At 41.8% G+C, this 22,397-nt stretch overlaps 1 protein-coding gene across 1 annotated transcript; it reads right to left on the reverse strand.

The window, feature by feature from the left end:
- Positions 1-138: 138 nt before the first annotated feature.
- On the reverse strand, positions 139-22,101 carry pip4p1a (phosphatidylinositol-4,5-bisphosphate 4-phosphatase 1a). Its single transcript, XM_034104664.1, has 7 exons — positions 21,858-22,101; positions 20,512-20,705; positions 15,748-15,854; positions 13,691-13,796; positions 10,929-10,981; positions 7,176-7,266; positions 139-2,830 (listed from the first exon to the last, which is right to left on the reverse strand). Exons 1-7 carry the CDS (start codon positions 21,973-21,975, stop codon positions 2,687-2,689), a joined length of 813 nt encoding a protein of 270 aa, XP_033960555.1. The 5' UTR covers positions 21,976-22,101; the 3' UTR covers positions 139-2,686.
- Positions 22,102-22,397: the final 296 nt, after the last annotated feature.

Consider the following 22,397-nt stretch of genomic DNA (forward strand, 5'->3'; position numbering starts at 1 on the left):
CCTGGGCAGTTTTACCTAAAAAAAAAGGTTGAATCATAAATTACACGTTTTTAAATATAAACACATGAAGCCTTACGAACAGAGATACGCAGCATCATCAGGTCATGGGTGTTGAAATAAAAAACAACTCACGTTAGCTGTTTTGTACATCATCATGTCTTTATTTATGTGTAAACAAAGTCTGAAAAGAACATCAGCCAGGTTGATTTTTGGCATTAACATGATGATATCTTTAGCAGTCATGGATAAAACACGATCACTCCACTGCAAAAAGAAGGTCGTCTTAAACAAGTCATGACAAGTCTGTCCTTCAATCTTATTTTTTACCTCCAATCAAGATCTTAAAATGTAAAGCACTGACCACAACTTGAAACCTGCTCACGGTAGTGATTTCAAAAGGGAAAAACAAGTGTCCTTGGTCTAGTCTTGAATAGAAACTCACACTGTTTCTACAATAAATACGAGTTTAGGACTTGACTAACGACTTATTTGTGGCCTTTTTTGCAGCGTGTATAATAAATAACATGACACTTCCATATGAACTGTTTGCGACCTCAGTTCAGTCTAGCACGGTAACTTTTCTCATCTTGGTGTATGCAGTGTTTCTCACTACTGTATAAGGTGCTGAGTGGGTGTGTGTGTGTGTGTGTGTGTGTGTGTGTGAGAGAGATAGAAATGTCATAGCTTTGGGAATGTGATTCAGTCATAATGTCTTTCGTTGGTGCGAGTATGTCGATGCGTTTTGGACACTGTCCAGAGGCTTATTAGGTTAGTAGTTCATTAAAATCATTAAATATGTAGCAGGTGAAGAGTTGCAAAAATAACCTTCTTAAAAACAACAGATAAACGTCTGAAGCAATCACAGCATTAGTGTTAAATTCAGAGTGCAACATAATTTGCGTAGTCACTTCCATTGTACATAAACAACAAATATATTTACAATCAAAAAACACAATTCATAGCAAAGGAAATGTTACCACATTCAGAACCACAGACACATAAGTCATCGTGAGAATTTAAAGTGTTGTGTGTTTATGTTACTATTGTGACTGGCATTAGGCGGTCGGTAGAGCGCGCTTTATTCCACTGGCCTTAAAGCGGAAGCTGAAACCAACCAGTAACAAAGCCCGGACCAGCCTCCATCTTCAACGACAGAAACTGGACACATCTGCACCATAAATGGTCCAGAACGTAACAAGAATGGTGCACACATGCCGATTGGTTAATTGAGCTCTGATGGTAGCTCAACAAAAAAAAGAAGGGCTGCAATCAGGCGCCATTAAAGCCTCAGTTCAGTTCAGTTTCCATCTCCGTTTTTTGCTTTTGCTTTTCAGCTGGCAAACCATACAGACGGGTCATTAACATTCAGCCTTTTCCTTTTCAAAGACAAGTGGTGCGTTTGAAAGCATAGCAGCTGAGAGCAAACCGGATTCAAGTCTGAAAACACACGTTATGCTTCAGGGGTTTGCAGCCATAAGGAGACTGATATCGATGCTGTGAAGCTTTTGCTCTAAAGGATTCTTTTGTATCATATTTTGGTCCGTTTCAGAAAGAAGATTAGATCAAATCATCCCAGGCCAAAACATGGAGATGGAGATAAAAGAAACATGTCGCTGTCTTGGATGATTGAGCCACATTTTGGATGGTAATAATATTTCAATTGGAGATTGAAGTGGTAACAAAAATAGATTTTTAAAAGAGCTGTAGTTACACTCCAACAGAACCCAAACAAAAGCTGCATGTATGTCACCGTTTCCTCGACTGAGATAAGGACGAACAACCCGTGAGCAGGTCTGTCTTTGAAGAGAGCGGCTGGGACACCTTTTAAATCTGATTAGTCGCAACTCTAGAACAGCATCGTCCTTTTGTCGTGTGCCAGAATGCATGTATGTGGCCGTGTATGTATGCATGTGTGTTTAGGTGTGTGTTGAATCCTTCTACCACACCTCCTTTTAAGGCTGTTCAAGCTGCTTTGGATCAAAGTCAGTCCCAGGGGGGTAACTCAGCAGAAACACTGAGTTCACAAGCATCACAGCCTACCTTCACGTACTGCTGAATTCATTTCTTCAGACACATTTCAACACCGACTCGATCCTTTAGCTTCACAAACGGGGGGGCTGATGCCCCTCCAGCCACACTTCTTCTACTGGCATTGAAATGTTAGCTTCAACTGACTTCATCGCCACGTTCACAAATCATTTGTTTCTGCTTAGAAAATGTTAAATGCTCTGATACTAAACCTAATGTCAAATTAGGATTGGAGAGGGAGCGCCCCCCTTTAAACACAAAGGGGAAATGTTCACGTCTAAGAGTTGGCTTTAAGCCGTCGTCTTAGAGAGAGAGCAACTGATGCGCCACAGACTGAAGCTAAAATGTATAAACAGCGCAGGGAGAGGAAGAGAGATTGTTATAGTTTGTTATAAGGTTAAAGTGAACCCCAGACTGGCCACGAGATTAGAACAGACAAACAGCACATTAGGCTACACGCATCATCATAATTACCGATGGATAAGCCACCGCCGTCCAGTTTTAGAAACACATCGGATTGAAAGGGAACGGACAGGAGGAGGAGAACTTTCTGGATTTAAATAAATATTTGCGTGTGTGTTTGGATTCTTTAAAGCCGTCTTTTTCCTCCTGCCTGGCGGGGCTTGATGGGAGAGGAGAGGCAGGGTCGGAGGGGGCTCTATGTGAAGTTCTGGAGGGGCTGGCTGACCCTCATGCAGGACCAATAGAAAGCCCGAACCAGGGTGACGAGGACCAGCAGCAGCATCACGGCCCAGGAGGCGTAGATCCCCTGGTAGCTCTGAGCCTGAGCCCACGTCCCCGCCTGAGGAGAGCAAAGAGAAGGACGAAAGGAATAGAAAAGGTTAGAATAACTATAATTGCACGGGAAGACTAGGGGTAGAGGAATGTGAGAATTTGGATCGGGATATTGCCAAATATTACACTTGTTATACGCTTTTATCCAAAGCGACTCACATACTGTGGGCTATCCCCACAGGAGCACTTTGTGTCTCAGGGACACAACGACATGATGACTGCTGTGGGGTTTGAACCTGTGCTCCCCTGATCCCAACACCAACGCATTAGTCCACTGCGCCACACGCCTCCAAATATCTGGAACAAACTCCCAGAAACCCGCAGGTCCGCTGCAACTCTGACTACTTTTAAATCCAGGCTGAAGACTTTCTTTTAGTCGCTGCTTTCAATCGAACTATTCATATCTCACACGGCACTGTAACTATTATTATCTTTGCCTTTTAAAGTTTCTAATGTGTTATGTTCTTAATGTCTGTCTTTTTGTAAAGCACTTTGAATTGCCATGTGTTGAAAAGTGCTATATAAATAAACTTGCCTTGCAACACACAGAGGAAGTTAGAGGACATCTGTTATAATAATAATGACATTGGGGTTTTCTATTTTGTTGTGTTTTAAATAGGGCTGTCGAGTTAACACGTTAATAACGCCACTAATGATTTTAACGTGCGATTAACGCATGTGTATTTGTGCTCGGCCCGCCCCGTAGTTTCAGAGCCCAAAGGCTTGACGTTGTTGTTGTTGGTTGGAAGGTGGCAGATTCTAGCGAGAGATATGGATACAAAAAAAGGTGTTTTAAACCGCAAGCCAAGCACCCAGCTGCTCCTGCCGCTCGCTGGCTGCAGAGCACGCTTGAAAGTTTGCCGGGGAGACTCCTGGACAACAACAGCTGTAGCTAAATGGGGGGCTACAGCTCAACATTGAGGAGGACGAGGGGCTGCGTTAGATCATGTGGATCATTATTTTGACCCCTGTGGGAACTCCAGTCTCATGCTTTGACTGTTATGAAGACAGAGGAGCGGCATTTCGCCGACAACTGTAAACAGGTTTGTCTGTTTGAGCAACTGGCTCAGTGCAGAGAAGTAGACCGGGTGGTGGGGAGAGAGAGAGAGAGAGAGAGAGAGAGAGAGAGAGAGAGAGAGAGAGAGAGAGAGAGAGGAGAGAGAGGAGAGAGAGAGAGAGAGAGAGAGAGAGAGAGGTTGTTGTATTCAAAATATTCAGGAGAATATTGTTCCAATGATAATAAACAAACATTTACATAAAGCATATTTGTCCGCTCCTATGTTGATAAGAGTATTACAAACTTGAAAAATATTCCTCTGAGGTCCATTTAGAACAGATACAAAACTATTTTAATCGACTGACGGCCCTAGTTTTAAAATGTCTGAGGATTTTCAGTCTGTTGCTATCAGGATGGTTTTATTGTCTCGTGCTTTTACATTAGTTTCCTTTTGTCCTATCCGTTTTGTCTAAATGTATTTATGCTGCTTTTTGATATACTTATCGATGTACAGCACTTTGGTCAACTCTGTTGTTTTTAAATGTGCTATATAAATACAATTGGATTGGATTTATCCAACGCGCCTTACAATAAGTGCAACACCCATGAAGATGATAACTCCGAACAACAAGGCAGATATATTGACTCCAAGCAAGTCCTACTGCTTAATATTAGTAACAAGCCCTCAATTCACTTTTTTAACTGCTTTTCTTTTCATTTAATTACCGAGGTACAATCGATGTTTTCAGTTTGCGCCAGAAGACACAGAATGTCGCAGTCCTGATATCAACGGGGAGCTCATTCCATAATAATTATAACATTACTTATTCAGCACTTTCCCAAACATAGTTGCAAAGTGCGTTACATGGATTTAGAAACTAGCCGTTCAGAAGGCGACAGAACACGAGGTCAGCGATCCACCCCAGCCCGAGAACTATACAATAACAACATGTAAAAAATGATCAATTAAAACAGGGATGTGGAGCAGTGGCATTGTTAAGGACAGGCTTTAAGAGAGAGATGACTTTCTGCTAGCTTCAGATTCTTATAGTGATTATAACGAGGCGTCCAATCAGACTGCATCCAGGACCCAGACGTTTAAAGCTACAATCACACTTAAAAAATGTCCTTGCATTTATTATGCGACCCATTTATGCTGCAGCGCATCGTGCATAATTCATAAAAGTATCCAGTGATTTTACACGTAAAAAACTGAACCCAGTGTGCTTCTTACATTTCTTATTAAACACAAATTATGATGTGTCCATAGTCGGTGATTAATCCACCTGCAACAGACTGAAGCACGGAGTTGTTTTCCAAATAATGTTCATGGAAGCATTCAAGATTCGGAGTGTCTGAGGACTAAGAGAGAAAATAGCTTTCCCATCAACTATTAAGTGTGCAGCTGCTCAGAAGAAAAGTGTTTCATGTCGATGGCAAAAGTGACTTTGAGAGAACCCACAGGGATCCTCTGAGAAAATATGGAAATATGAACGCCTGTTTCAAAGTCACAACACTAGAGCCAAGCTAACATGGGCAGGAAAGGTCAAAATACAGATGAAGCTAGATTTAGAAGGCATTGTTTTAATATATATAGTTTTACGACTCAGTAACAGCATATCATTCCTATAACAAATAATACTCTTTCTTGTTTTGACAGCCTGAGTGGACGATACACCCCCCTGGCTCAGACGATTAATGCTAACTAGAATAAACCAGCAGGCATGTTAAAGCACCAGATAAGGATAGTGTCAAGACGGGCGCTTTTTGTAATTATTTTATAAAAGGAGTCTCTTCCGACGATGAGGTAATCAAAACAGCTCATGCAGGCAGAGAAAAAGTCATGTTTAGCACAGCTTTAAATGAATGACTTCCCGCTTCTTCTGTAAATGATGTGTAAAGTTTTAATGATCGGGCTGCTCACAGGGCCTTCACATTTTACACAGCGTCTTTTAGCGCACGCCGCTGACTTAGGGACACACGGCGGCTCCAGAAACGGCTTTTAAGGCGATAAATCTGCTTAACTACCTTCATGTACCGTTAAACCACCGCTTCCCTATTCCTAATTAAATGCAGACTGGAAATGAAGTTTGATCCGCTACTTGTCTTGGGCCGCTGCCGATAAAGTTTCACTGACGCAGCGTCGAGATGAAACTGTCAACCTCATGCGCCATTCTGATCATTAAAGCAACACTTTTGTATTAAACACAACCTGGTCTTAAGTAGTTACATTTATTGCCGCTACACCGGCATAATGCAATACTGTCAATACAGCATATTGTGTGCGCATTGCTTCTTGTTCTCCATCCTCTCAGTCTCAGGCACGGAGACGTCACGTCTGTTTCATGCTCTGCCTGCGCCCTCTGCTGTTTATAAAGCAGAATGCATCTACGTCTCTCCAAGTGTGTACACACCCACACCCACACACACACACATTTTGTAAATGATCGAGTGTTCTTGCATTTTAATGTGTTTTTTTTTGTATACCTCGGGACTGTGGGAAACAGTATTTCGATCTTTTTGTGTTCAAACATATTTTGAGATTGACAATAAAGTTGATTTTGACTAAAACAGTCAAATAAGAAATGGAAACCAGGCAGGAATAATATAATCTCCTCTGCCTTTCAGTGGGCGTTTTGCAGCCGGTGTTGTTCCAGAACACGGATTACAGTCGGCCTCGGCTGGATCTCACTGACAAATAGAGACCCGTCACAAAACCATTGCAGAGCGGCGGTGAGGGGCACTGCCTCGTGTTTAACAAACGACTACAGAGAGAGATTGTTATCGTATTCCTTCGTCCTGCTGCCTCTGTTTTATCTGCAATTGTAAGGTTTCCACATTGTGAAATGAAAAAGCATCTTAAGCATCTAAAGCATCTTAAGCCTGCTAAAAGGTGGCAACACGTAAAATGCTACATACAATGACAATTATGCTTTTATCCATTATATATAAGAGCAAGTTAAATAGCAAGTGTTGGATTGTTGACCACTAAAAATAAAGACATCATCTTGAACTCAGGGATTTTTTTTATTGTGCTGGTATTTAACAAACTTAATATTAACTGTATGTTCATTATTAATAATCCAATTGGCAGAGAATGCTGTTTAAATTCTCTTAAATATAGGAAATACCTGCTTTTCTGGTTTTAAATCATGTTAAACTGAATGTGTTGAGTTTCGACTGAGAAAACTCGACATTAAAAGATATCACCTTCGGACATTTTATACTATTTTCTGACACTTTAGAGGGGAAACAATTAATCGATTAAACCAGAGTATGACCGGCTGATTAATGCATCATGAAAAACATTTTTAGTAGCTGCCCTACTGGGGGGGGGGGGGGGGGGTCGACTCACCATCAGCCCGGCAGTGGCGATGCTGAATAGCAAGCAGAGTAGAAAACACCACAAGCTCCGCCTCCGGGGATACCTCTGACCAATGGAGGAGCTGCAGGAGCGACAGAGGAGAGAAGGGAGACATTAATTTCATGAGGAAATAACATTTATTACAGCTTAACGATATGACCCTTTGTTTTAAAGTATAATCCTCTTTTCCCAGCAGGCACTACTGACTTGTCATAGCAGGCAAAAGCTCAGGCGTTACTGATAACATGACGGTGGCTATGTTCTCTCCCTGGTTACCAATACAACATGGCAGACGACATGAATAATACCTGGACCCTGGACCTGCCAAATGGACTTCAGCCATCATTAAGTGTATCATTTATTACATCTCTGCTTTTCCTGCTGTGCCATGTCCAAATATATTATGTGAAAAAGTGATATTAAAATGGCAGTTCAAATGTATCTTTCATATTTGGAAGCACACAAAAAGCTCCAGGATCAATCATTTTAGCTTTAGCTTTATTACTGCCACCAGAGACGAAGTGCAGGACGGATACAACACATGACGGATGAAGGTGAGACACCTGCAGAATGCACCTCCTGCAGCACCTGGCCAGGCTTTATCCAGCTGCTGGAGTTATTTTTGAATCTTGAATCTTACTTTTAGATGACTAAAGCTTTTCCTGAAGACAGTCACGATGCACCTGTGACTGGCAGTCATGCAACACTCGCTGGTGACACTCTTTTCAGTGTAGTGAAGATAAAGACACAAGGCCACCAGTTGCTGAGTGTGACAGCCAGAGACGTTCAAACCAGAAATCACAAAATACTCATATCACTGTAACATCAAGGATTTGCTATTCTTTAACTACTTCATTTTGAATCGATACAACATCACAGGAAGCCACTTACTCCCATGATCACGGTTTAAGAGGCGTACGCAGAGAGAGGTTTAGGAATCTGGTTTACTGCAAAATAAAAAGGGAATTCCTGAGGTTCAAAACATCCATGGAGCCAAATCCTACAGATTAGAAACCTCATGATGTTATAAACCACACACACACGCACATTAACCACACACATTAACGACACACGTACGTACACACTCAAATATAACGACACACAAACAGAAATGTACACACACACACACACTCGCAAATATAACGACACACAAACAGAAATGTACGCACACGTACGTACACACGCACTTGCAAATATAACGACACAAACAGAAATGTACACACACTCGCAAATATAACGACACAAACAGAAATGTACACACACACACTCGCAAATATAATGACACACAAACAGAAACACACACATATTTTTCCCAGTCAGTCAAAAATGTGTTTGAAGAAATCCTCATCATACAAAGTCACAACTACTAACGAAATATTCTGCTTCAAACCACAGTTGTTGGCGTCTGGCCTTAAAAATAAAAGTATTTCACCGAGGTCAGAAAGCAATTTGCTCCCCCGCGGCAGGTAGCCAAACACAAAGAGAGGCACGCACCTGTAGGCCTACGAACAGACATTTAGAGCTTCATTCCAAAACCTCAAAAGAAGCTTTGAATGTGAACAGAAATGAAATTCCCTTCAGCCCTCATATCTACAGAGCCTGGCATTTTCCTTTCAGTGACAGAACGCGCAGGGAGCAGAGGAATGTATTCGCTTACATTTGATCAAAAACAAATGCATTGGATTAGAAATCACTTTTTCAAAGTGGGGGCCCCGACCCCCCGGGGGGCCGCCAGGGGGGTCACGCAAAGTGTGCGGGAAAGGGGAATTGTTCTCTTTTTTTAAAGTTACTTTTTTTTTTAATGTTATTAATAACTGCATATCTATCAATCTATCTATTTGATGCCAATCTTTTAATATATTTTTTTAATATTTTTTTGTTTTTAAATCACATGACCGCCCTCCAAGCCAATCAGAATCGAGCTGCCGCTTCTGAGAGTGAAACTGAGTATCTGCTCAGCTTTTGGGGCAAGTGAGAGCTCGTGGATATTTCGCTCTGCAGCTGGATGAGAGCACGGATTTAGCAAATATTGATGTTTATATATGAATATAAATATGTTTATTATAAATATTACTGTTGAAAATTATATAGGCATAAGTAGCTTTAAAAAATGCAAAAAATATATGTTAATTGATCATATTACTGTTCAAAATTATATAATATTATAAAGACAGAAATCACTTTAAAAATATATTTACTGTTGATATTACTGTTTAATATTGGGTTAAGAATGTTTATAACAGAAGACACAATGAATGTAATGAATGACAAACAAAAGAGTTTTTAATTATTAATACAAATATATATTAAGAAAATATATTAAGCTGTATGATTAATTTGTCATATTTTCCATCATCATGTACTCATAATTAAAAAAAAAAAATTGCAACAAGGGGGTCCCCGCCAGAGGATAATGCTATATGGGGGTCCTTGGCATGGCAAAGTTTGGGAACCCCTGCCCTAGTATACCATTTGTCATCAATATATTACAGCTCTCAGATATATACAGAACATGTCTCTCAAGTGTTTGGCTCCAAACACCAAACGGATCGTTGCAGCATTACCCATAATCCCCTCTGTTTCAGCCCTGTTTCCAAAGTGCTGATTCTCTGTCTGTTACTTTAGATGAAAATAAGGAGCCCCTCCCCACGCCCCTCTGAGAGACATTTGGTTACAAAGAACACAATGGTGCTCTAGAGGAGATTCAGGTGATAAGGGGGGGGGGGTTACCTTGGTTACTGATTGGCTAATGGTTACACAAGACAACACATCGTTATGACATCATAAAGTGTCCAAAATCTGATCAGCTCGATTTCAGACAGGTTTTTATAGAAATTGATTAAAAAGAGAGAGAATCTTTTATCCTGAAACGTTCAGAGTCTCTTTCCACAGAGGGGACACATGTTGATGTAGAAGAGACATGGAGAAGAGGGGACACGTGTTGATGTAGAAGAGGGGACACATGTTGATGTAGAAGAGACATGAAGAAGAGGGGACACATGTTGATGTAGGAGACATGAAGAAGAGGGGACACGTGTTGATGTAGAAGAGGGGACACATGTTGATGTAGAAGAGACATGAAGAAGAGGGGACACATGTTGATGTAGAAGAGACATGAAGAAGAGGGGACACGTGTTGATGTAGAAGAGACATGAAGAAGAGGGGACACATGTTGATGTAGAAGAGACATGAAGAAGAGGGGACACATGTTGATGTAGAAGAGACATGAAGAAGAGGGGACACATGTTGATGTAGAAGAGACATGAAGAAGAGGGTACACATGTTGATGTAGAAGAGACATGAAGAAGAGGGGACACATGTTGATGTAGAAGAGACATGAAGAAGAGGGGACACGTGTTGATGTAGAAGAGACATGAAGAAGAGGGGACACATGTTGATGTAGAAGAGACATAGAGAAGAGAGGACACATGTTGATGTAGAAGAGGGGACACATGTTGATGTAGAAGAGACATGAAGAAGTGGATGTTGCATAATAGGTGACCTTTAAACAATATACATAAAAGTCACATATCGAGTGACAGATTTTCACAACCATGTTCGTCTAATTTATGAAAAGTCCAACACAACGTCTGAGGCTGGTGAGAAAATGCGTCTCAGATCTTTCCCCGTAGCCTTCTGGCTCCCTGAGTGTCGGGTCGCTGAGTGAGAGCTTGAGCAGAAGGCCTGGGGATGTAAATCTACCAGTGGGGTGAAGGCATGTGACGGATGCTTCCAGCTACTTACACTTTCCTGCAGTGCGGGCACCTGGCCAGCGTCCGGTCGGTGAACTCTGTCCACTGGAATTACAAAGAGAAACACGTGTCAAATTATCTACTTTATTGATGACAACAAGTTCAGGTATTGTGATTAGAATTCATATAATCTCATTCTCGATATCGCAGCCTTAGAATTAGCCGTTTCTTACACCATGCTTATGAATGCAAATTATAGGGCCTCTTTAACTCACACTATAAAACACACACAGTCAGAGTTTAAAATATATTTGGGAAAGTGCAGATGTGTTCAGGGTTGTTTGTAATACTTGGAATTAGAGATTTCATTTTTCTATGCGGTTGTCCTGGTCCGACCTGGTGGTGTAAAGGGCAATTGTCTATGAAGTCAAATGCCAAGACAAAAGTAAAAAAAAATCTCTGAGAGCAGATAAAGTGTTTCTCTCCCTGGTAAACAATCCAAAAGTGGAGAAAAGCAACACTCCCTACATTTCAGAAGCATAAAGTACCGTACTGTTCGGACTATAAAGCGCACCTGCATACAAGCCGCAGCAGCTAAATTGTCCGTCTGTCTTGCTCTCGTTCTGTCTCTCGGTTCCACTTTTACTTTGGCGCGCGACCTGTCCCACTCTTTTCCGGCCTCCAGCTTTTCCTGCTGGAGCCCGCCCTTAAAGGTGGCGGGCGCGGACCGGTCATTGAGCCCATAGCGTTAAAGGTGGTTAATGTTACCTGTAAAATCCATAGATTTAGGAGGTTCCCTAGTGGCCGTTAGCTGTACCAACAAAATAGGGAAAAAAGTCGCGGCTTATAGTCCGAAAAGTACGGTAATCGTGATATGCTAAGAGGCGGGACATCTCTAAGCGGTCGTCCAATCGCAACAGAGCCGGCCAGCTAACCAATCGGAGCAGACTGGGCTCTGGTTTCAGACAGAGGGTGAAAAGAGGTAATATGAAGAAAATAAAGGGCTTTTTAATAAAAAAAAAATGGGGAAAAAAGTTGCGGCTTATAGTCCGAAAAGTACGGTAATACATGTCTGCCTGAAAAATAGCTTCATTGTCTATCGTTGGAACACCGGCAGTTGACTGCTCGTCTGATTAAATGCACTGATGGGGGCGGTCCTCTTTAAATGTGCCTGCTGCCGATGCATTGTTTTGACGACATTTAACATAATCATTCCAGCTCTTGCTAACATCCAAAAGAAAGATAGTCTTCCCCCGGGGTAGACATTCGTAAACCCTGCAGGGCAAAATCCATTGCGTGCATTCGTCTTGTTTTGAATAAACACTCTGTATTGGAGGCGCAGAGAACATTATCGCTCCATCCTTGATAAAGGGATCGCGGCACCGCCACCCAGGGCACAGATCTGTGTTTTCCGTCTGCCTCCCCGTCTCTACGCACGTAGGAAAGGTCAGACTGAATGCTAAACACCCTGAAGCATAAAATCCTTTCTTTCCTCTCACTCTGCAGCCATCCTCACTTCCCCCGTATATTTAAACCACCGTTACCTGTCCTATACAGTAGGCATTGTTGAAAAGCACCACGCTCAAATTCCCCTTTAGCACACAATGGACTGAATATATCAGCGCAGGGTGGACAGGGTTATCGATCCAAAGCTATAACTCAACATTCACTTGGCCCGGTGCAAATGGGGTTTGGGCTTTTCAATAATTCACCGTTCTGGCTTCAGTTCATTTCACAACAAAGACCTTTCAGCTCGACTGAAACTGTCACGAGATATTTCAACTACGACTGATGGCAAACGCCAAGGCGGTTTTATTATTCGGCCAGTGTGCATTATAATGCAGCAGCTCCTCATACTGTGGCTGTTAGTATTGGATCGTATTGGTGGTGCCTGTTTGGATGTGTCATTTAAAGAGATGGGAGGAAGGGGCCGGTGCCAGAGAGTTCATCAATGGAACTGATTTGGAAAAGCCCTTGTCATAGAGCAGGGGTGTCAAACTCAATGTCATCGCAGCATTATGGTTGCACTCAAAGGGCCGGTTGTAACTATATAAAATATACATATATATAATATATAAAATAATGTGTTATATTACATTATTGCCTCTGAATTAGATTATTATCGGATAGGATAATGACTTGGTAATTAACTACGTCTGAAAGCAAATAATTGCAAGTCTCTTCAGTGCGCATGTCACAAAACGAGATGCATTGTGGGACATGTAGTTTATGGGCAACCTGATTCTGTAAAGCGGCATTTAAATCGTATAATAAACGTATTACATTCTTTGCAAGCTCTTGCGGGGCCACAGAAAATGAAGTCGCGGGCCGGATTTGGCCCCCGGGCCTTGAGTTTGAGACCCCTGCTTTAGATGCTGGAGGAGTTTAGTCGGTTTCCCGTTTCCACTATTTATGCTACGCTAAGCTAGCCCTCTGGTGGCTGTATATTTGACAGACAGACAAAAGATCTTCTTATTCAACTCAGCAAGAAAGCCAATCTACCAAAACGCTAAACAAATCCTTTAACTGTGACTGTAATGCGATTCTCAAAGAACATCCATCTGTTTGCAACTTATCAATATTCCAATTACTTGTATATAAACTATTCTGCACTATTTCTATTAGATTCTATTTTATTTTATTTACTTGCACTATTATCTGTTTTATGGTGTTGCCCCGTTGGAGGAGCCTGTGACCTAAGAAGGTCATTGTCCCAACCACACTGTAGCTATGCACACATGACAACGAAAGCCTTGAACCTTGAATGAATCTTGTTCTGATAACATGTGTCAAACGGTGAGGGAGGATTGGTACCAGGAAGGTGTTGTTGCAGTGTCCGCAGGAGACCCGGGCCCCGGCAGGCTGGGGGTCGGGACTGGCCGGACCAGGATGAACCGGACCCAGATTAATTATCCTCTTGCTGTAAAAGAGAGAGAGACATTCAGCGTTAAGGGCAATCTAACAATCCCTGCCTGATGTTGTGAGCAGTCGTGACGGAGAGGAAAAGAGCTGACGACGGTTTCACTTCTTTGGGATCCATCAGCAGCCGACCCTCTCATTAGCACTAACACTGCTTTCCTACAATCAGCTTCCTCAGACACCTACAGCCGCTCAGAATCAGACAGCAGCACAGAGGTGTGTCAGCAAGTCTGGTCTGAATGCAAAACAGAGAGAGTGGAGGTGAACTTCTCACAGTAATTTAATGCAGCAGGGAAAGAGGCCTCTGTGGATTATATACATCGTTTAGCATCAGTTTAATTAAATAGGTTACTTTAGGTCAACTCAAATAAAACCAGCAACGTTAAAGGGGCCCTATTCTGCTCATATCAGTGTGCAGTGTCTCTCCTGTGACATGTCTCCATGCTTTAAATGGCCAAAAGGCTCTTTATTTTTCACATGCTGCAGCACCTCTTTTCACCCTCCGTCTGAAACCAGAGACCAGTCTGCTGATTGGTTAGCTCGCCGGCTCTGATGGGATTGGTCAACCGCTTAGAGATGTCCCGCCCCTTAGCCTATCACCTACAATATGTTGGAGCGCTAGCCAATAGAAGTGCTAGTGTTACATAGTGATGTCACTATGTTCAGGAAGTAAACATCCAATGGATGCGTTTCAGTGTGTGGGAGAGAAACTCGCTCTGTAGGAACACAGGGATGTTATCCTTTGCAGACCATTTACATGCACTAAAACCTATAGAACACTACAGGAAAGGGAAACCCCCAAAAAGCAGAATAGGGCACATATATTTGTGATACGGTATTCACAATGTCGAGACAATATTTTCTAAGAAAGTTCAACACAGTCAGTTCTAAGCATAAATGGCAAAGCAAATCACTTTAAGGTTCTTCCTGACATACAAGGACGTGTCATTTGGTTTGAAAAACTAAATAAGTGCCTTCAAATATTCAAACATGAAATCCCTAATCGGCCTTGACCTCTGGTCTGCACTGACGGATGCATTGTGAGCTTCAGATTGTGTGGAAGTGCCGTTTCACATCCTACATGTTTACATAGCAGCAGAACATTAACCAAAGGAAATATGGCTATAAAAATGTTGCTTTTGAAAATAGTTTACTTCAGGCATCAAGAAAAGCCTCTCATCTGCGTTACCATGACACCATCAGCAGCACGATGTTCAGATGAGCTGCCAGAGCCGTTAGTTCCACTGACTGTTATCTGCCTTCTGTTTTCTATAATTAAATAATACAACACCGTGGCATCTGTCTGGAATGTAAATATGTTTAACGGCTTCCCTGACATAAAGGCCTTTTAAACTTCATTTCCTAAACGGTTCTGAACTTTTAGCAACCTTGTAATGTTGTCTATAGGCGCTGAAGAAAAGTGATTTACTATAGCTCCTTGTCCAGCTGTTCCAAAGAGACTCATGTTATATGGAATTGAAATGGCTAAGTGTGCATCTGGTTAGCAGGAATGTAGCGCATAATTAAAGCAGATAGATGAGGAATTAACTGTGATTTCAGCTGCAAGGTGCAGATAGAAAATGTAACATAATCCGTATCCCTAAGGCACGGTTAATGCCGTCTACTATCCAGGTATAAAGAAGTGGAACACATGATGTGGCTTGTTCCAATGACGCCGTTTCATCCTCGTCCGGCTCGCTGAGCACTGGGAGCACAGCCGCAATTTAGGGACTGCTGCTCCCTCGGCGCCTTGTTACTACCTCTGCTTCACTTCACTCTCACACACCTTGTTCTCGCAGTATCACGGTGATACACACACACACACACACACACACACACACACACACACACACACACACACACACACACACACACACACACACACACACAACACACACACACACACACACACACACACACACACACACACACACTTGGAAAGAGCTGCTCACCAATATGGCCGGGGACAGGCGATCCTCTGGGAAGTGACTTTGCAGATGAGCAGGCAGTTGCAGGGGCAGCGGACGTACTTCTTCCCTGCCGGGGCGTTTTTAATAGGCTGCAGAGGGAGACGGAGACACACAGGGGGACGAGATAAGAAGACAGCGGAACATCCACTTAGAACGGGAGTAGGTAACAAGCCAATTATTCTTGATGGACAAGAACTAACCAATACTACGCCACAGAGAGAGGTATTCTGGGAGACATTGGAAGTGGCAGTGCTGCGGTGCCAGGTTTCATTTTACTTTAGTTATTAAGGCAATGATAAAGGAAGTTGCAAACTTGATCTTGTTGAACTTTTACAACGGAAAATGTGGCGATTCTATTCTAGGGATAGAAGGGATTGTGAGGTTTATGTTATTCATTATTCATTATTACATTTCATTGGTGGACTTTAAGTACATTAAGCTGATATTACTTCTGTACTTCTTCTGAATATTGTGCATTCAAGATTTGTACTTGCAATGGAGTATTTTAGGTATTTCAAATTGTACTTAAGTTAAGGATCCGAGTACTTCTTCCCTGTCAGTTACAAGTTATTTATCAAAGCGACTTACATACCGTAGACATGTGTTCAGTATCGTGCCAAAGGACACTTAGACATGTTGACCGCAGGGGGTTGGATCAAAATGCTGACCCTCTGATTTGCATAACAGCGCACAGTTACCCAAAAGTTCAGGAGCCGCTAGTTTGAATATTAATAGGTCATTTAAGACCCGAGCGAACGCATCAAGCACCCATCTAATTGGCTTTCTGCAAAGAGACTGGTTTATTTAGCGCCGCATTTTACCTTCATTTCAATATAGAAGGAAATACAGACAGCATTTTCAAGAAATGCTTTAAAAAAATAAATAACTTGCATGTGCTAAGATTTGGTAATATTCTGCAGGCTCCTATAGTTTACAGATGTGTGTTGCTGTATGCTGTATTCACATTGGTTACAGCATGGCTTGATGTGTACGAATCTAAATATATTCTTATGATATACTCAATGAGTGAGTAACCAGTCTACTTTGTGTCATCTCACTAGGTCACAAGATACTGTGGGCCAAAATCAGCTGTGAAGGACGGGGGACCGTAACTGTGTGTTTTTACAACTCCAACTTTATTGATACCCTGCCTTGCTCGGGACTTAATAGAATATCCTGCTGATGGCTCTCTGCGCTGTGCCATTAAACCCCGACTAACCGGATCCGATTGAGTCCTGCGAGTTTCCTGCCTCATCGTCAATTTCACTTTCAACAGATGTGGGAGTCGGGCTTATGTCTGCGGGGAGGCAATGACGGCGAGTGAAGACTAATATTACAAGTAATCATTACAGGGTGGATTGTACAATTGCAGTCGCCGTTACTGTTAAAGATCCTATTATTTTAATGCAGTCTGAAATAACACACCTGCAATGAAGTCTACCTCCATTAATATATACTAGTGTCGGTGATTTTGAAGCTTGTGGTCAAACTGTATTGCGCTATAATGACCGGCGATTCAGCCCATTTTATATAACAAATTATATTAATTTAAATTACATAATGTGCAGCTGCAGGAAATGAACCTTTTCCAAATCATATATGTACGATCAGAATACCTTTATTCGTCCCGCGGTGGGGATACAGTGCAGATAAAAGGCAAAAGAGTATACTTGTATATTCATTCAATCGATAAGCATACCTTATTAAAAAATATAAACAAATAATCAAAAACAAATGAGCACACCATGGTAAGACGGGAGGCGTGTGGCGCAGTGGCGAGTGCGTTGCAGTTCGGATCAGGGGAGCACAGGGACACAACGACATGCTGACTGCAGTGGGGTTTGAACCTGTGCTTGGCTGATCCGAACTGCAACGCACTACCCACTGCGCCACACACCTCCCGTCTTACCATGGTGTGCGCATTTGTTTTTGATTATTTGTTTATATTTTTTAATAAGGTATGCTTATCGAGTGAATGAATATACAAGTATACTCTTTTGCCTTTTATCTGCACTGTATACTGTAATACGGTGGGGATTGCCCACAGTATTGAGTATGTAAGTCTAATAAGCGTCTAATAACTAACATGTAATGTAAAAGATAAGTAGCAGTATTTTAAAATGTTAAGGAAATATCAAAAAGTGTTCAAGGAGTTGGTAACGTTAGGAAATTGTAAATAAATGGTGTCATAATAATGAATTAATTGTAAATAAATGTATGTTGCACATGAGCAGGGGTAGTAACATTTTTTATAATATTAACGTGTTGATGTCTGTTATAATGCTGTATATTCCTATACAGTCATTGCTATGCCTCATCTGTGGCTATGAGTTCATATTTTTGTTTTTTTACTTCAGTTGAGACCACCCCAACTTAGACAATAAAAGTAATATAAATAACAATATGTCTAATTTGTAAAGCTTATTAGCAATGGTAGACTGACACAAAGAAGAGCTACTGATTTACAAAGATACATTCGTTTGGATTGAGTCGACTCCAGCATGTTTCACGCTCATTTCAGTCGAAATTAAACCTCATCTGTACGTCTAATAAGGTCGTTTTCAGCAATCTATATTTGCACACCGTTACATATTTCTTTAAGAGTACATATGTTCCCTCCATCTGTGGATCGCTCATATTGCCAGTCGGTACATCTGGACACATTTCTTATTTCCTCTTCCATCTGCACGCCGATATGCACAGCTAGTGACGCACGCTGTTGAAGCCCCTTTACCCTCTGACAGCGCTGAGATTACATGCTGCGTTACCTTCAGCACAACTGTCCAATTCCTCAATCGGTTACAGTCCTTTCTCTGTGGGAGCTCAAAGAGATGGCGAGAACTCAATTTCCTTTTACAAGTGTTTAAAGAGGAAATAAAATGTTTAGGTCCATATTTGTATTGTGTGCCTCTACTGTGACATGCTTTAATGTTCAAAAACACGGACCAAAACACACCTCTTCAGACTGGCTTTTAATATGTGAATTATGTTGTGTTGCTGTTTTAATATTTGTATTCTATTAGATCTCGTTTGAGCACCTGAAAAAGGTATTATTATTAAAAAGCCCTTTATTTTCCTCATATTACCTCTTTTCACCCTCTGTCTGAAACCAGAGCCCAGTCTGCTTGGATTGGTTAGCTGGCCGGCTCTGATGCGATTGGTCGACCGCTTAGAGATGTCCCGCCTCTTAGCATATCACGATTACCGTACTTTTCGGACTATAAGCCGCGACTTTTTTCCCCATTTGTTTGTACAGCTAACGGCCACTAGGGAACCTCCTACATCTATGGATTTTACAGGTAAAATTAACCACCTTTAACGCTATGGGCTCTATGACCGGTCCGCGCCCGCCACCTTTAAGCGGCGGGCTCCAGCAGGAAAAGCTGGAGGCCGGAAAAGAGTGAGACAGGTAGCGCGCCAAAGTAAAAGTGGAACCGAGAGACAGAACGAGAGCAAGACAGACGATTTAGCTGCTGCGGCTTATATGCAGGTGCGCTTTATAGTCCGAAAAGTACGGTAATGTTATTTAATGTCAAAATAATTATCTCTAATTAGAAAATAAATGTAAAAATGGGACCATTGTCAAGATAACAACTAATGTCTATGGAGTTGCTGTTTGTTCTTAAGCTTCTCAACATTTAAACATATCTTTACATTTCTTTTCACTGTCTCTGTAAAGCGTCTTGGAGCACCTGTAAAAGCACTAACAAAATAAATCTACTATTATTATAATATATTTGCCTCCTGATTTTTCCCATCAGCATTTCACTCAGACTGGGTAAATAAATCTGCCACTTTTACACTTCTTTCGGAAAATGGTGGACATGACCTGTCATACCGAATTGTTATTAAATGTTACGGTATGGGTAGATCAAAATCCAGTTCATTCTCCCCACTGGTTATTACTAAATCAAACACCTACATGTGCTACATCTTGTCAAGTGAATTGACTAGTAAAGAGATAAATGTTTGTAGCATCACACAGGACTGATAACATCAAAGAAGAAACAACATCAAACGGTCCTCAGAGATCAAAAGATGAACATGTAGCTTTTAAATTCATGCAAGTGTTAAATATTCATATATTTCCTGTGATTTGCCTACATTTCATTCACATCATAAATCAACAGCTGTCAGCATATCACCTCTTTCAATGTGACTCAATGTGAATCTGTTACTGCACCTGTTCAAATACTTTGCACTCACCAAACCAATTAGATTAAAAGTAATGTAATATGTTGGGTAGGATGAACCAAATAACCCAGAAAGGGTAATATACAGACTGTACACTTTTATAAATCGTATTTATTTATTTATAAGGGCTTTTCACCCAAATGCAACAAAATAAATGCTTTCGAAACAACTTAATATCAGGGAACATTTACATGAGGATTATAGGGGCTCACTGTGAGGTATGTGGATCAACCAGAGTCATTGGGATGCTGATTATGGAAACTGAGCTGGATTGAAAGTTTTTCCTAAATTAGCAGCTTCTTTGAGATGTCTGTTTTTATTATTTATAGTTAGTTATAGTGTGGTTATATATACATTTAACTTATAGTGCTGATGCGCGCTTGCCTATGCATGCAGGAAGGAAAGCAACCCGTTTCTAAAGCAATAAAAAGATTGGGATTTAGAGACACATATCTCAAAAGCTTGGTTAATGTATTTGGTGATTTGTATGAAACAACATGTGTGAGTTGCAACTGTATACACTGTGAACGGATTCAGTGTGTCGAAACTTACCGTAGCTTCATTGCAAACGCCACACTTCACCACGTGCTGGTGGATCTTTCCCTCCACAGAGATCAGGCTCTGACACACCCTGCAGCTGATCACAGGAGCACTGCCACTCTCTGGGGAGGTGAGAGGGGAGTAGGGCGGAGGGTCCTCCCCCAGGAGCACCGAGGGCTGAGTGGGGCTGGGGAACGGAGGGAAGCCTGCACAGGGACGGGTGAAAAGTAACAAATAGAAACAGTGAACACAACAGTAGTACAGCCACTGACATATGATCGGATTGTTGAGGTGAACAAATTAACAAGAGTTGCACAATGGACTGAAATGCACAAGTAACAGCTTACATTAGGATTAATAAGATAATAAGATTTGGTCTCGAGGTGTACTGAAAGGAGCTTTAGGAGAAAAACACTCCTGGAATGCTGAGCGGGTTCATTTCAACCAGTACTAGTGAGAGACCCGAACAAAATACAACAATGACGAGAGAAAAGGACAGTTTCAGTAAGATGCAACTTAGCAAGCAGACTGAATAAAACACTTTATAGCAGCTAAACACAAGTAAGTAGCCATAGCTCATGCTTTTTCCAGAATGTTACACACAGGCCCTCCCTTCATGAGCTGCCATTGGCTGAAGCTCTCTCTTGCAGCATCCCTTTTCAGCCTCCTTACTGGCTTGTTCTCACATGTCAATCAAATCAGGTGTTTCTCAAGATGCTAGCTAGCTAGGTGGTACTGTTATCTAGTTTGCGAGCACCGTGGGCATCATTCAACTATTGCAAAACACGCAACAATAAGTGTCAAGAAACGTTAATAAAATATATGTGTGCTGTTCTTTTTCTGAGCTGCAAACTTGATATTATGCGCGTGCCGGTGCTAATTGAGCTAGCTAACAAGCTAATATAACGGTTGCTAGGTTAGCTAGTTAGCACAAGGCTGATTCCCTTCTGCTTCACGTCCTAATAACACAAAGTAAATCACATTGTATCCCCCAGGAGATGCTCATTAAGATATAACGCTTACATTATAGCCGGCATTAACACAGTAAGAATAGGCTGGTTGAAACAGCTGAGCGAGCAGGCTTATACATGTTCATTTAACTGATCAACGTTTTACCTTGTTGTTGTGATATCTTCTTTTAACAGTTACCTATATAAAAGCATTTTTAATGTAACTCTTATCTGTACTGTCCTGTGTTTCACTCTTACTCTGTTGCTGCTTTACCACCTGCATTTCCCATCAATTAAGGTCCATCTTGACCAGAATGCCCTGTCAGTGGATGCTAAGCTAGGCTAGCTGGATATCCCTCTGCTTCTCATCCTGATAACAACACAAGGGAAAGCTCCATGGAGACTCACTCTGAGGTTTGTTCGGTGCACCGTAAGGAGCGGCACCGGGAGACACCCCGCCGTTACCGCTGCCAAGACCACCATCTCCCAGATCCGATAGTAACGGGGACCTCTCGCCGTCCGCCATACCGAGAGCCGGGCGTGGGGAGGGGGAGTGGGAGCGTGAATGCAGACCAATACGGTGTGTATTGTTGTGTCGGAAACGCAGGCGTCACATGATCACACCACCGGTGCTGCTGCTGCGGTAACGGGACCAGGAGGCGGGGCTTAGATCACCCGGGAATGGGATGCTGTTTATTATTCACTAAATGGGTTTTAATCAGAGGTGGAAGAAGTACTCAGATCTTGTACTTAAAGGTCACCTATTATGCAAAATCCACTAATATGTGTCCCCTCTGTAAGAGATTCTGAATGTTTCGGGGAAAAGATTCCCCCACTTTTTATCCTGATCCATTTCTATAAAAACCTGTCTGAAAATGAGCTGATCAGATTTTGACCAACGATGTTTTGGCTTGTGTAACCATTAGCCCGAAAAACAGTAAAATAGGG

The sequence above is a fragment of the Pseudochaenichthys georgianus genome, chromosome 17 (assembly GCF_902827115.2).
Source record: "Pseudochaenichthys georgianus chromosome 17, fPseGeo1.2, whole genome shotgun sequence".
Classification (NCBI taxonomy): domain Eukaryota; kingdom Metazoa; phylum Chordata; class Actinopteri; order Perciformes; family Channichthyidae; genus Pseudochaenichthys; species Pseudochaenichthys georgianus.